The sequence below is a fragment of the Hesperophylax consimilis genome, chromosome 3, assembly GCF_061612785.1.
Source record: "Hesperophylax consimilis isolate HC1 chromosome 3, BYU_Hcon_1.0, whole genome shotgun sequence".
Lineage (NCBI taxonomy): Eukaryota > Metazoa > Arthropoda > Insecta > Trichoptera > Limnephilidae > Hesperophylax > Hesperophylax consimilis.
Window position 1 is genome coordinate 24,963,887 of NC_142838.1, and position 15,337 is coordinate 24,979,223.

The 15,337-nt window shown below is 33.2% G+C and overlaps 1 protein-coding gene across 3 annotated transcripts in view; it reads left to right on the plus strand.

Annotated features, from left to right (window-relative positions):
* The window catches only part of LOC149425158 (C-Maf-inducing protein-like), a 195,667-nt gene that overhangs the window by 28,285 nt on the left and 152,045 nt on the right, over positions 1-15,337 (plus strand). For all 3 annotated transcript variants that reach the window (XM_089649523.1, XM_089649530.1, XM_089649536.1), the window contains exon 3: positions 3,375-3,569. In XM_089649523.1, the coding sequence (XP_089505649.1) occupies positions 3,375-3,569 (195 nt within the window). The remainder of the gene's footprint in view (positions 1-3,374; positions 3,570-15,337) is intronic.

Sequence of the window (15,337 nt, forward strand, 5' to 3'; positions counted from 1 at the left end):
ATGTCATTATATGTTTTTTCTTCCCGAGTAACTAAAAAAAAATCTGTTTTGAATACATGATAATTCTATATCTAAATTAATACGTCAACTTGCATCGGAATATTATGTATAAAATATTTTTAAATATTTATTCTTATTTTCAAGCATCAGTCCCGTGTATCATTATCAAGCCAATGTTAGAGTTTTCTTTGCAACCCGTTATTATTCGATATGCTTTTTTCGTCCAGTTTATTACCAATTAATGATCGTTGAAAATCATCACTTTACATATTGACGTCATTCGAAACCACATCAAATTCTATCTTGGCAATCGTTTCTCCGTTTTATTTATAACACAAGTAACTTTACAATTAATTCCCTCTCACTTTAAGTTTACACATTAAATGTTTATAATAGCGTCTTTTTGTTCGATCAAACCGGTATTGCTTTGCAAATTTTTCTTCAAACAGGATATTTTTGAACAATTTTCTTAAATTTGAGAGGCCGGTTACTTAAATCACTCAAAAAGCTTATATGCATGACTTATGCAGAAAACAGATATGGTAATAATGCATTCTTTATTGTTTTCTGACCATCAGAACCTGAAGGATATGCTCAGTCGTGCCAGAAACCCTTCCATCAGAATGGGAGGCTCCATTATTCGTTTCGTTGAAAGCACCAGGTATTTAGGCGTCACTTTAGATAGATCTTCTTCGTTCCTAGCGCACGTCAAGAGCGTTTCTAGCAGGGCCTAGGCCCTATTCTTGAAATTGAGAAAGCTCTCAACGGCTGAGTGGGGATTGCGGACTCCGGCACTTCGCCTCATATATAGGGGTGTTTACGTGACGCATGTCTCGTGTGCCGCTTCTGTGTGGGAGCACCGGCTGGATAATGCATTAATCCACTTGGCCCTCAAGCGGGGCCAACGGACTCCCCTGTTGGCGCTTTCGGGCGCATATAGGACTGTGGCTAATGATGCATTACCGGTTCTGGCTGGTACACTGCCCATTGACTTGGAAATTAGAGAAGTTTTGACATAAAAGGCATTGACAAGAGGTAGGGCCGCTGTCTACCTGGGAGTCGAACTGACACCCGGTGGAGCGGTGTCCCTTCCTGGCTTATTGAAAGCCATGCGAGATAGAACGCTGAATGTATGGCAAGAGCGATGGGATAGGTCGACGAAGGGTAGATTGACTTTCTCTTTTATCCCTTCAGTTAAAAGCAGAATGGAAGGGGCGCACATAAAACTGGATCAGTATATGACGCAATTGGTGTCCGGTCATGGGGAGCTCAGGGGGCGGCTATATAGTCTTGCCTTGTCTCCTCATCCGAACTGTTCATGTGGTGACACTAACCAGACAGCCGAGCACATTCTGTGGCACTGCGAGTTGATGAAAAATGCCCGAGAGGAAATGTTGGTTGGCTTAAGAGGGATTACAAGACCGGCATGGAATGCCGATCTCGTGTTGAACAGAGAGAATCTTGAATGCTTCAAAAAGTTTGTTAAGTCCTGGGTAGAGAGGTGGCCTGTGTTAGAGTTGCTGATTTAGATTGAAATCATCTTTTTTTCAGGTGCCAAGCGTATTGTTCCTGTCACTCCACGGTTACTTTAATACATGGGTACCATATATGGGTACCAAACCCATAGATTGCTTTCTCCCTCACACATATCAATTAACAATTTCGTCTTCTCTTTATGTATTTTGTCTCTGTCTTTTATATTCTCTTACTTTTTTATATTATATTCTGTCTCCCTCTGTCCTCCTATATATAAGCCCATTCTCTGTCTTATTTTTTAATTAACATCCTGATGAAGCGTAACTGAAGCGAAACCGGTAGATGTGAAAATTAATAAAAAATTAAGTGGTTACTAAACAAAGTATTTTATTTTATTATATAGTGGTTTCATTTGTTTAAACGTACACACGCATTTTTTGAATTAGTATTTATTTTTATGAAGGACAACCTAGTAACAATACGGACGTCGTATTCTACTACTCTGCTCGCTCGGTTATTCGTCGAGAAGTAGAGGAAAAGCGGTACACTGACGGGCGCGCATATCCGCGGCGATCAGTCTAAGCATGACGTCACGTGATTTATCCGGCGAACGTTCATGCAAAAACGCTCGTCGCTTGCCTGTGACGTCGAGCTTACCGCGGACATGCTCGCCGGCAAGTGGGCCGCAACTGGTGTCGCGAGGAATGTGTACAGAACCGAGGGGCGTTCATAATAATATAGCTGTTTCACTCGTATACATATTCTTTAAATGGCTATCTCTTTCTAATGCGTTCCATTCCATTTTAACTATGAATGATGTTATTTAAAGCCATTTCATTAATTCACACAAATTAGTTGTGGCTATTCTTTTCTTATGCGTTTCAATCTAGAAACAGGAACGTACCATATTTTTGGTTCGATTTGTATGAACATTACGCGTATTTATGTCAATGCTCATAGCTGACAATAGTGTCTTACAAACCCTTCTTAATCTCTTACCTCCTTACTACTAATCGTATTTTAAATTTAAAAACAACTGATAAACAACCATTTACCATACATTACTCATCAGTTGTGTAAAATTCAAAAAACGTAAGTGGGTTAAATTCTATTAAATATGTAATTTTGCCCGTTTTATTTACACTATTCAGATTTTTTAAATGTTTTTATTTTTTATGCACATACTTTTCTCACCTATGTTTTTTTAAGATTTCATTAATTTCAAATTTGTTTTTCGGTTATAGAAAAAACAAGATTTATTAAAACACCGATGATTATTGCTACCCGTCTCAGAATAGACATCGTCTATTGAGGCGAGTAACGTACTTGCTTGTACCTATTTTAAATGTCAACAAATACTCTGGTTGCCGAAAATTAAATGAAAATGTGTGTTAACGTTTATTATTTATTTTACGTTTACTCCACTCAAGAGGCTTTGAGAAAAAAAAATTAGGGCCTTTGTTTGGAGATGCTGTGTGCAGGGTCTTTTTGAAGAGAGAAAGGAGTGAACACGGGTCTTCAAGAGACCCATGTTATGGGTGGGAGGAAACGCAGAGGCCACATCGTTTTACAGCCGAGTTGTTGGTCTCAAGAACGGGTCGTAGAAACGACAATCGAGTTAAAATGTTTATTATTACAATTCAGATGTCAGTATGGCAAATTATTTATACCACACTATTATTGGTAACACAGTACAGTTACAAACAGACCATGATACATGATTAGTAACGTTTGTTTGTTTGTTATTTGTCTACACTATCTTCAATGTTCTGTTTTGTCATTGTTCTGCTGTCACGGAATCAATACAAATTTAGCGTCCTTGAGGGACTTTTAAAAATAATTTAATAATTTGCCATAAAAATTTTCGGATACTAATTATCAACTTCCTTCCTTTCCAGATGAACCCCCCCTGCTCGGCCTCCCCCGCGCCCCCGCCCGGCCCCCGCTTCAAGCTGCTGCCCGAGGGGGACATCCAGCTATGCCAACTGAACCACACGCGCACCCTCATCAGTAAGATCCTTAGCTCCAAGTTCCTGCGCCGTTGGGAGACGCACCACCTCACGCTGGCCGCCACCTCCATATCTTCTAGAACGGTGAGCACATCCAACCAATATAATACTGCAAACTGCCATTAATTTAAGCGATCCTGTTATATCTCTGCCTTTACTTGCATATTTCTGTGTTGGGAACTCTTGTGAAGAAGTAAAAGGTTCTTTTACTATAATTACGTTTATTTACGTTACAATAAATTAAGTCTGGATTCAGCTACACTGTTCATTACCCGAGGGTTGGTAACTCTGTTTCTAGAAGCTCGAAGTCTGACAAAGATACCCCACAGGCAATTACTACACTCTAGCGACATCTGTCGGACTTTGGAGTAAGCTTTCTGACTAGTGCCATCTATCGCTTGAATACCCAACTTATTACCATACATCACAGATCCTAATTCAGTATTCAGTCAGTTCTTAGAGATGGCTTTGAATAGTTAGACCTCCCAAACGATCTGTTAAATTTGTTTACAGTTTGAAATATTGTTTTGAATTTTGTTTTTACTTCACACCCGCTGGTGGTTGTGAACATTACGATCCGTCGAAATTATATATTTTTTTACATATTATTGCTTGGTATAAGTTATTTACTTTTAATTTTTGGAATAACTTGATGAGTCAAATCTCTTGACCGAAACTTTTTCTGATTTTTCTGTTTCAAATTTTCGTTCGAAAGTCGCTAATATTGTTTTCAATGATATTTACTTTTTTTTTAAAAATTCGCAATCTTTAATATTCGACTATTATACATATAGACAATTCTCATATGCATACTGAAAGAGGATTTGATGAAAAAAACAATAACAAAAATTATACACCTGTTACTCATCCTACACAGGTCACACCTAAGGTGCATAATTCCTCCAGCGAAAAAGCTTTCGCCCAGCGACAGTTCTCTTATATTGCTCCTAAAATGTTCAACTCAAGTAAATTGAAAACTGTCCATCTTTATTCCGCAAGTGTTCAGAATTATTGGTTATTTATAAAGGGAATGAACTATTTTAAAGAATGCTTCACATCATTAACCCCTCCAGCTTTTGAAGGTCATATATGACCGAGCGTCCATATTTTATAAAAGTATTTTTATCTTTTTTTTTATCATGCGGAAATACATATTTTTTTTGACGTTAGAAAGAGAAATAATAATATTTTCCAGTTTGCCTCAAATATCTATACAAGAATCCATGAATAAAATACCTAAAAATTGCCAAAATGAATAATTCATATCATCATAATTCAATCGGTTTAACTTTAAAAAATATTTTTTTTATTATATGAACGAGATAAAAGTGAAGGTACAGTTTTCTTACAAATTCCCCAAAAAACCAACGTGTTTTCGAAATATCGAGTTCTTTCAATTTTTCTATGATTGGAGCAAAAAATTAATTGAATTGAAAAAATCTCATCGTGCTTGTTGATCCTGTTTTGTGACTCTTGCCACTCACCTCAAAGCATTACTTATGTTGTTTGAAATATAAATAAACACTCAATAATTCAATGTAATTAATATACATGCTTCAGCGTAACTTGCAGTAAAAAAAGTACGCACTTGCTTTTCTTATAAGTTATCCATTTTCCTTTCTGAGTTCAAACCGCAAAAATAACTTTCCAGAAACCTCATATATTGGTAATTGCCTTCGTTGGTTATTTCCTGTGTGATAATCAGACCTTAATGTTGTGGTTTAATATATTCATTTAAAACCACCATGAAAGAGTAAAAATTTCAATTATATCGCTTCAGCGCGTTAAATTATTATGAACCTTTTAATATATTATTATAAATCACGTGAAAGTGGTGTAAAGTATAAATCTTCTCCATATAAAGAACATAACAAACTTGTCATCACTTTCGGAAAATTTTCTTCAACTTCAAACTTTTAGGGTTGGTATCCTTATCTGGAACAGCACTTCTCTTTATTTTTTAATATTATTGTATAGTTACTATAATTTAATCAAAGAATATGTATTTTTAATAAAATAAATAACTTTGTATACACCACAATTTAATCAAAAAGGATCGAAATTTTTCAAAACCAAATGGCTTTTTCGTCAGGATAAACGTGTAATAAAAATTAATAAATTTAAGAATAGACAAACAAGTACAGACAAATGAGAATATATAGACTTTGTAATATTAATAAATGCAATTATTTTATGATAAATTTATGTATATATTTTAATAATAATAAGTAATTACTCACCGCTCAATGTAAGTATGTATTGTCTATAGGTACTTATTGATCTATACTTGTTTGTCTATTCTTAAATGTGTTAATTTTCACTATACGTTTGTCCTGACGAAGAGACCCTTGGTTTTGAAACATGTCGATCATTTTTGATCAAATAATAATGTATACTAAGTTATTAATTTTACTTAAATTAAACTGACGCCGCAAATTGAATTTGCAATTATTGTAGAAGTAAATAATAAGTATTTACTTGAGAACAAAAAGTGCCGAATCATACCATTACGTTTACTACGCTTTCGCACGAAACTGTATAATATTTTTACGTCTCCCGTTTGTAGATTATATTTTATTTGTTCATGCATACCACAAATAATGCTATCAAATATCGTTATCATCCCGAAACATCACAAATTCAACAAAAATTCTTTTCAGCGCGAATGTACAATATACAATAATCTTTCCGAATACCAAACGACAAAGTTAATTTAATTTATAGGGTACAATTTGGTCCTACTTAATGGTTTTTATTTTTTTATGCTGGCCACGTAGTTAAATGATAATAATATTAAATATAGTTACTTATTCGAAACTTTTGTTTTCGGCAGTATGAGAACAGGTCGTTTTTCAAATTCATATGGGCTTCATACTAGGTACTCAAACATTTAAAAAAATATATGTTTTGCTTTAAGCTCGTTGGGTTTTCAACCCGCACCCGGGGGCATCTGAATATTTGATTTCTCGATTTTTTTTTTAATTTCATGAATATTAATTCAGAAAATTTGTCACTAACTTAGTGTTTTTTTCATGTAGGAGCAAAGCTATAATGCAGTAAATATGTGCCCCCTAAATTCTGCCAAGCAGTGGCTGAATTAAAAGCTGAAATTTTTGCTGCTTTTTTACTGTAGTATCAACGCATCACTTCCAAAAATCCATGTCAAAAGTGAACCACGACGTCATGTTTTTTTTTCTCCATATTTATCAAAATTAACAAACATTTGGATAAAAATATACTGGCGAAACGTAAAGTCGGACGAAACCAGGTACTTAAAATAATATAAGCCGCACATCTGTTATTATCAATAAAGTATTTATTATACATGAATAATTCGGAGCATAATGTTTGTGCGTAACATACTAGGAAAATAAGCTTTAATCTGTAATCTCATCCGGGACCTCAGTTTACTTGGAAGTTTGTAAGGCTTTTATTATAATAAATTTCATTTTTCCTAGTATATCAGTTTAATCAATTCTTTGAGATTCCTTCCGTTCACAACATCTCTTTTTAAGCTGCTCAAAACTAATATCGCAACAGGAAGATTCTTATCGTACTTAATAAAAAAATATTTCAATAAATTATCTTTTAATAGTAATTATATTTTTTTTTTTAATAGTTCTAATCGAAAAATCTTGATAGCGAATACCATACACACCCTAGCTGCTTCAAATCGCATCCTTGCGGAGCCATTTTGGGAGATATTTCTCCAAGAGGTCAAACTAATCTCATAAAATTCATGATTTTGTATTACGATGAGAAATATGATTTAAATTGTTAGAAAGAATCTAAAAGTGAGAACAACACGATATCAATTTGCATACAAAAAATTACCATAGACTTAGAGGAAAAAATTGAAGTAACAGTAACTACTTTGTATAAATTAATATGGTATTTACTTTCTTGTAAAGTTGTAATTACAGTTTACCCGATAAAAACCACTGGTAAGCAACTTTAAAAACTTTTTCAATAATTACCTTCAAGATTTTAATCTTTTCATTATAGTTGTCGATTTATAATACTAAAATCTGAGAGAGACTTACCTGCTATCAAAACAGTATTTTTTATTGAAATATGTTGAAAAGGAGACGATAGTCAACACGCTCATGCAACATTGTAGGTGTTGATTTGTAATACTAAAATCTGAGAGAGACTCACCTGCTTTCAAAACTGTATTTTTTATTGAAATACGTTCAAAAATAGGCTACATTCGACTCGCTCCTGCCATATTGTAGGTGTCGATTTGTAATACTAAAATCTGAGAGAGACTCACCTGCTTTCAAAACAGTATTTTATAATGAAATATTTTCAAAAAGAGGCGACAGTCGACACGCTCAAGCCACATACGTCGTTTCTATTTTCTATGATAATAGTATAACTAGCTGACGTGTACCCGACGTTTCTCTACTTTTTTCTACTTTCTATAAATATGATATGCATGAATTATGTCTATAAACCTTCCGGAAGAAATTCTCTAAATGATAATGAAAACCTTATCAAAATCCGTTGGGTAGTTTAGTTTTAAACACACAGACTCTATTTTAGTATCAAAGTAGAGATACATCTCATAACCGTCTAATTTAGATAATAAATTTATTATTTATTTGTTATATCGAATTGAATCACAGTTTAACGAAATGCAATATTGTATACTTATGAAGTCTCTCATTGAAACTCGTAAATCGGTAGACAAATCCAAACAAAGAAATTGTGTCCGTTTCGCGAAATGTCTGTCCGCATTAACATGTTTTGCAAGTCTTTACCGACAGGCGAAAATAGCTTTTCCAAATATCAAATTAAATTTGATTTATGGCGTCAAATTCCTTCACTCAGCGTCAGATCATAAAAAAATTACCTCAAAGCATTGATTTACCTTACACGAGGTTGGTACCTTTCTATGGAACCTTAAATTACATTGGTTCATTGGTTACCGACAAATGATCATCTTGACGTACATGTTAATCAATGTTGATCATCATAAATACGGTGTAGTAACTGACATGTTTTTATGTATATGGTTTTTTCCGGCATGTTCCAGTTCTTGCAAAAATGCGATATTTGTAACATTATTTCGCGAAAGTACAATTGTACAGAATTAGGATGGATTTTGTCAAAAATTTGTGGATTATTAGTGTTTGCTACAGTGAAATCAATTATCTTGTGTTGAATTTATGTGCATTGGTGCATATATGTATTCACTTCCGACAGTGATTTCCTTGCCGATCATGACAGAGAAACAGCCTTTTGTCTTATATGATTTGAGATTTTCACGGCGAATAGTATTATAGTGATTTATTTTTGGGGTATTATGCCGTGTTGTTCTAACTCCTTATTTAGCCAACGTTTCGGACATCATTACAGTTTCCATCATCAGAGCATGTGTGACACACATCTGTAATAAATCACAACAAACCTTTTGTCTTTTTTACGCCCGCCTATTATTTTTTTAGCGAGAAAGAAACTTGAAAATGTTCCATTATGTTTGTGTGTTTCTTTTGACAATAAAAACTATGGTATTTGCGGTATTTCGTTTTATGCATACACAGTAAATAACATGTCGGTAAAGTAGTTCGCTACGAGCTTGACACAAGGTCAGAGAAATATTTTAAGATTACAAGAGACCGGATATTACCTACTGGCTGTCCAATACAGTCATCACCATTGTAAAAGAGTATTTACCATCTAAATAAATACACACCGTGCTTTTGTGAAACCGGAGTTTTATTAACAGAATAATCACAATGAACTGGCGCAGCCGGTAGGAAATTTTTTGTCTTTTTTTTCAATTTCAGAAAAAAAAAAGTCGAATAACAAGTTTGAAAATGCTGTATGCAAGGAAAGCATGTGTGTGAGTACTGTGTTCGGATCAACTCTGTTTACGATACATATAAATATAACATAAATTTAAAAATCTATTTGCCAAGATTTTCAAGCTTTCCTACTTCACCTGGTGTATTTTTTACACTTGGGATTATTTGTTCAGTGCTTGGGCCCAATCCTCATCTAGTGTCTTGTACAACAGTGGCAGACTATTCAGTGTGTTTCGGTAGTGTCCTATGACATAAGCTCCGGTACCGTTAGAGTTTTCCCGCCGCTACTGGCGCTGGAGCTATGCCAACTGAAGGAAGCATAAAGCCTGTGACAGACCATGCTATAAGCGCTCTACATTTTCGTGGCTCAGCCTATTTCAGCGTATCGTCGTGTACTTTTGGTCGTGAAAATCTCAAGTTATAAAAGGAGAAATGGAGTTCGTATGCAGTTGTATGTGAGGAAAAGAGTTGAACACGCTTCTCATTCACATACATAATATTCAGGTATACGATATTCAGTTGGGTTATTTCAAGAATTCAAATAAAATTATAGTATGTTTGAGACGGTCAATGAATGTACATCAGGCAAGGAGTATGTGCCAAGATAGAGTTGTGTTGAGGTATTTCATATCTGCCTATCTCTCCAGAGAAACGGCATCATGGTTGTTTAGTTTATTAGTCAATTAGAAACAGGTATTATTTAACAATATTTTAAATTAACATGTTTGATTAAAAATATTATCGTGTCTTTTTTATAGCTCAATAGTTCGGGATGTATTCGCAACATTCGTTCCTTTGCAAAATTTGCGACTCTAACAATTTTTGCTATTTTCGGTCACAAATTGATTTGGTCAAATGACGTTGATTGTGGTTTTGTAATAATGTGTTGGTAACAATTTTTTTTTATAATCGCAAAGAGGAATTAATAAATTTACCTGTAATTATCCTGTTCCAGTTTGTTGCTATCAAGTGTGGAAAGGTTATCACGTCATTTTCATTCAACTGTACTTAATAACCAAAAATACAAAATAAGGCTGACGAAATTGCTCAAAACCCTGAAGTCATATTAAATATTATATCCGGGTCAACAAATTTTATTTTTAAATATTTATTAGGTATATTCATAGACATATGAATATTAGTAGACCTGCCCTAAGTGATTAAAAGCGTATTATCCCCACTCCCCATACCGGTTCCATTGGAGCCGGCTGGGCTCGCGTATGGCCTCAAGTGAAATTTGAAAACGTGACGTAATCATTCTTGTGCGAACTATGGTCGAGGCATCATCGGTTCATTTTACGAAATAACACGGCAAAATGTTGACTTGTGATATGAAAACTTGTAAAAATAGATGTGAAAAAGAGAATAAACCCAATTGTCGTATTACATTCCATAAGTAAGCATTATTTTACTTTATTTTAAGCTTATTCACACCGAAACATATACTATCACATCACAATGTAGCGATTCTCAAGTGTGCTCATCGTTGTTTACTGGGGTAAGTAAATTATGAAACATTTGTAAAAGTGTCTTAACTAAATACTCTGAAACTAACTACGACTCTGCAAACAGAAGAAATTTACTTTGCCGAATTTGGACTTCGCAAATTAGTTCATAACGTGGCGAGTAATTTGCGCTCCCATGTAAAAATGTCTATTCATTCAAAAGCAGATTTTACTTTTAAGAACTAAATGGTGATATTATAATGCGAGATGCCTATTTACTGTCAGATTGATTTATTGGCGAATCACAGTCAGCTTAACCCCCTTCGTTCTTCAACAGTTGATTTTACCCCTCGCCATTATCTTCTCGTCTATTAATTCCTATGTGTGTGGGTATATTGTAATTTTATTTAAACCTTACTTCATGGGCGATGTACCTGTCTCGCTAGGAAGTCCTATGTTGAGAGCGGTTCCATGATAACTCAACACAGTGACAATTCAACACACTTTTAAAAAGTGAAATAAAGTCATTAGAAACGATGAAAAAAATTGAACCTAACCTAACCTACTTAACCCAGTTAATAAAGTTTTTTTTTCATCACTTTCCATGACTTTATATAACTTTTTAAAGATGTGATGATTTATCATTGTGATGATTTATCCGGTCACTGTTGAGAGCAGGCGCAATTTACAGTACAATATTATTACAAACGAAAAAAAAACTCAATCAACATCGTAGTTTTAAAACACAATCTATCTATCTTCTATAGGTATAAATAAAAAATGTTAATTGTCGTTTATTCAAAATCTTATATCTCCGAAAGGTATTCACTGATTGCTTTGAAATTTTGACACAACTTTGCATTCGAATACGTACGGGTTTTTATATACCTATATTATATAGATGTCACCTGTGACTTAAAAGCAAAACGCGCTATTGTTTCTCTATCTACTCAGACAGACTGAGCCATAGCGATGCATGGCTTGATACAGTTTATATATAAATTAAAATGAACCTGTAAAAACAACGTTTACTATAAGTACATCTACTTTAGATTTTCGACCTGGTTGCGCCAAATCTTGTACCGGCCAGTAACCAAATTCATTGAGATGTATTTAATTTTTTGGTTTGACTGAGGAGTGAACCTTCCTCCCTAAGGCTGAGTAAAATGAGTGAACACAGCTGACACTTAAGCCAAATCCTAATTGGACGGTATCGAGATTTATTTCGTATATTAACGACTGTAATTTTTTTATATAATTTTTATTTATTTATTTATTTATTTAAACGCCCATAGGTCTTTTACCTATAATAATGTACATCTTTATTTTTTAGTTATACAGATTACATATAAAAAAATTAAAAAAAAAAAAAAAAATCAGTGTTAGCAAAATACAGGTTACATAAAAAAATATCAGAGTTGACAAAATATGTTACATAAAATATAAGAATTTTAAAAATATAGGTATGGATAGAGTAAGTGAGACGAAAAATATAAAATCTTCCAAAATCCACAAAATCAACCATAATGATAATAAGAAAGTATAACAATAGTTTACAAATTAGGTAAAAATAGTTCGCACATACTCCGTTTAAAGTTGGCCAAGTTCAAATTATTGTCAAATACATTTATATTATTTAAGTATTTGTTACCAAGACTGTGTAAACGTTGTATTGGAGAGTGAAAACTATAGTTGAAATGAGATGTATGTATGTAAAATGTTGATATTTGCCTAGTTGTTCGTGTAGGTATGTGTAGATTTATTAAATGCAGGAGTTCACAACAATCGAATTTAGAGTTCAATAATTTTAATAAAAAGGTTAGGTCGTTTATTTTTCTTCTGTTTTCTAATGTCGCAATATTTAAATGATTCAATAATGACTGGTAATTTATGTGTTCTAAAGGGATGTTAAGTTTAAAATTGACGAAGCGTAGAAATTTTCTTTGAATTCTTTCAACATTATGAATATGTACATTGTAGAAGGGCGACCAAACTATGGAGTTATGTTCTATCAGGCTTCTAACAAGGGATATGTACAATAGTTTTATGATTTGTAAAGATTCAAAGTTTTTAATTGTTCTTAATATAAAACCTAATGCTTTCATACCCTTATTCACAGTTTGTTGAATGTGGGCCGTAAAGTCTAGTTTCTCATCCATTATTATGCCAAGATCTCGCATTTCCTTTACTCTTTCTAAATTTGTTTTATTTATTGAATAGCCAAAAAATTGTGATGTTTTACAATATAATGCCATTCAATTTGTGGAAAACGCGTTTGTGTGCGCGTGTGTGTACTAGTAGTTCCATGCGTCACTGCCATACATCAGGGTAGGTACCAGAACTCCTTTATGGACTGCTAGCTTTGCTTCTTTAGACAGTTTATTGTTAACGCCAACACGGTCAGTCCTCCATTAATGAAGTTACCTGAATTTACGCTTCTTCCAATATCTCTATCTGCCTTCCCATCTCTCGTAAACAAAACTTGCCAAATACACAAACTCATCCACTATTCATTATTTCCTAACAACCCCGAATAATCGGGAGTCTAGTTTATTTTATCGCCTTTTGATTTTTTTTCTCTTCGGCGACTGTATGTTCAGTGTCCTTGTTGAATTCTTATGTGTTTCGTGAAATATTACTCCAATAAGGAATTTATATTTAGTACAGAGATAATTTAGGTTTCTGAAAGAACAACAATAAGTTTTTTCGGGAATTGTTCAAGGACGAGGCATTTTTACTTCCAGTACAAATTGTGTGGAGATTTGAAAAAAATATTATTTTTGTAATATTTCTTAAATCGCTAATAATAACATTTGTTATCAATACAATTTAATTATAATATCGGAAAACGTTTGTTTTATGCACAAAATAATAAAATGTTTTATTTTAAACTTTTGCGTGAAACATTGTGGTAAATATTTTAATCATTATTTAATAAATTTTGAACGTACTTTGGACGTACTATAAACTTTTTCATAAAACTATTATAAAAATCTTTCCACCTTTAAGGCGATGCCATACGTAGTAATGCAAAATCATGTGTTTTTGGTTTGAAAATTTGGTCGCCTAGAAATTTTTCAGATGCTTTAATTAAATACTGCGAGTAGAATACATCTTGGCCTTTGAAATAATCGAGTATTTTTTAAATAAGTCTTTTTATAAGCCCAGAAAAAATAATGTAAAGTCCTATGAAAACTGCTTTAAAGTTCAAAATCTCCTACTTAAGAACCCATTTTCGGTTATGATTTTATCGTATAATGTGGCAAATTAAGTTATTTATAAAATGATCGAAAAAAAATTTAATATTTTTGCCTGAACATCCACAAAATAAAATAAGAGGCACTTTTTGACCATGTTATTTTCTTGCATAAATCAAAACAGTCGGATGGTGTTAACCGGGAATTTAAACCCTATCGCCATCTACGTAAGGGTTGTTATTGATAGCGGCTCAATTTAAAATATTACACGACGTAGTGCATCGCCTTAACAAAACATATTCAAACTTCTTACATTAAATTTGTATTCATATTTTGAGTGCGAAAACCACGAAAATTTTTTTATACAATTGCAGTTGATTTATTTTGTAGGAGTTTATTAATGAAAGTAAATCTTTAGCTGCACCAAGTATAAACTTTTATCTTAAGGTCAATTTCGCCACAGCATAATATAATTTTTTTTTTTAATTTAATGTTCATCATTAATCTATTTTTAAACGCTTCCGTAAGCTAAATCATTTATAGCATTGTACTTGTAGGTAGGTACTGGAGTATTGGACTTTCTCGCGGTAAACAGAAATGTAGTCCAAAAATCGGGAAAATATGTCAAGGCTACAGATAACAATACGTAATACTGACAGTGAGCAGATTAAGGAGGAAATTGGGTGCGGATAATCTGATGAAATACTCATGAAAAAGATTAACCTTGGTCAATGAATCACAATGGGAAGATTAGACAACAATTAATGTCGGCATTTAAATCAGATGCTATACGTAATGTATATAGTAATAAGTATACAGTCATTGAGTATAATGTGACGTTAGTTGTTATTAATTATTCATTTCTTTATTTACGCCTATTAGGCTATTAAATTATACTCGCAAATAGTGCAGGAAACGACTGTTTAAAACACTTGCACAAAAATAAATATAAAGTAAAAATATTATTGAATTTGATCCACACAGTATGTAGGTACAAAATATAAAAAATCCAAAATATTTTTTTTTCTTTCAGTCGACAAAATACTGTTAATGTGTTAGTCAATTTAAATAGCTTTATCTAAATATTACCCTACTTCATGAAAAAAACTTCAATAAGGTATGCTTATATATTGAAATTAATGTACTCAATATATCAACAACATCGGAGTATTTGTTTCCTAGCTGTTGAATCCGTCGCATGGGAGTGTAATATTGGGACGTCGATGTAGAATTGCTACAATAATATGGTAGGTACTGTCTTGTAACTGACCTGCTTAGAGTATGAAAAGAGATTACATATAATAAATCAGGGGTATCAAACATTGAATTAATGATTTTATACAAACAGGTTAAATCGGAAATGATTCTACGATCAGATAGTTTTATTAAATTTAATGAAC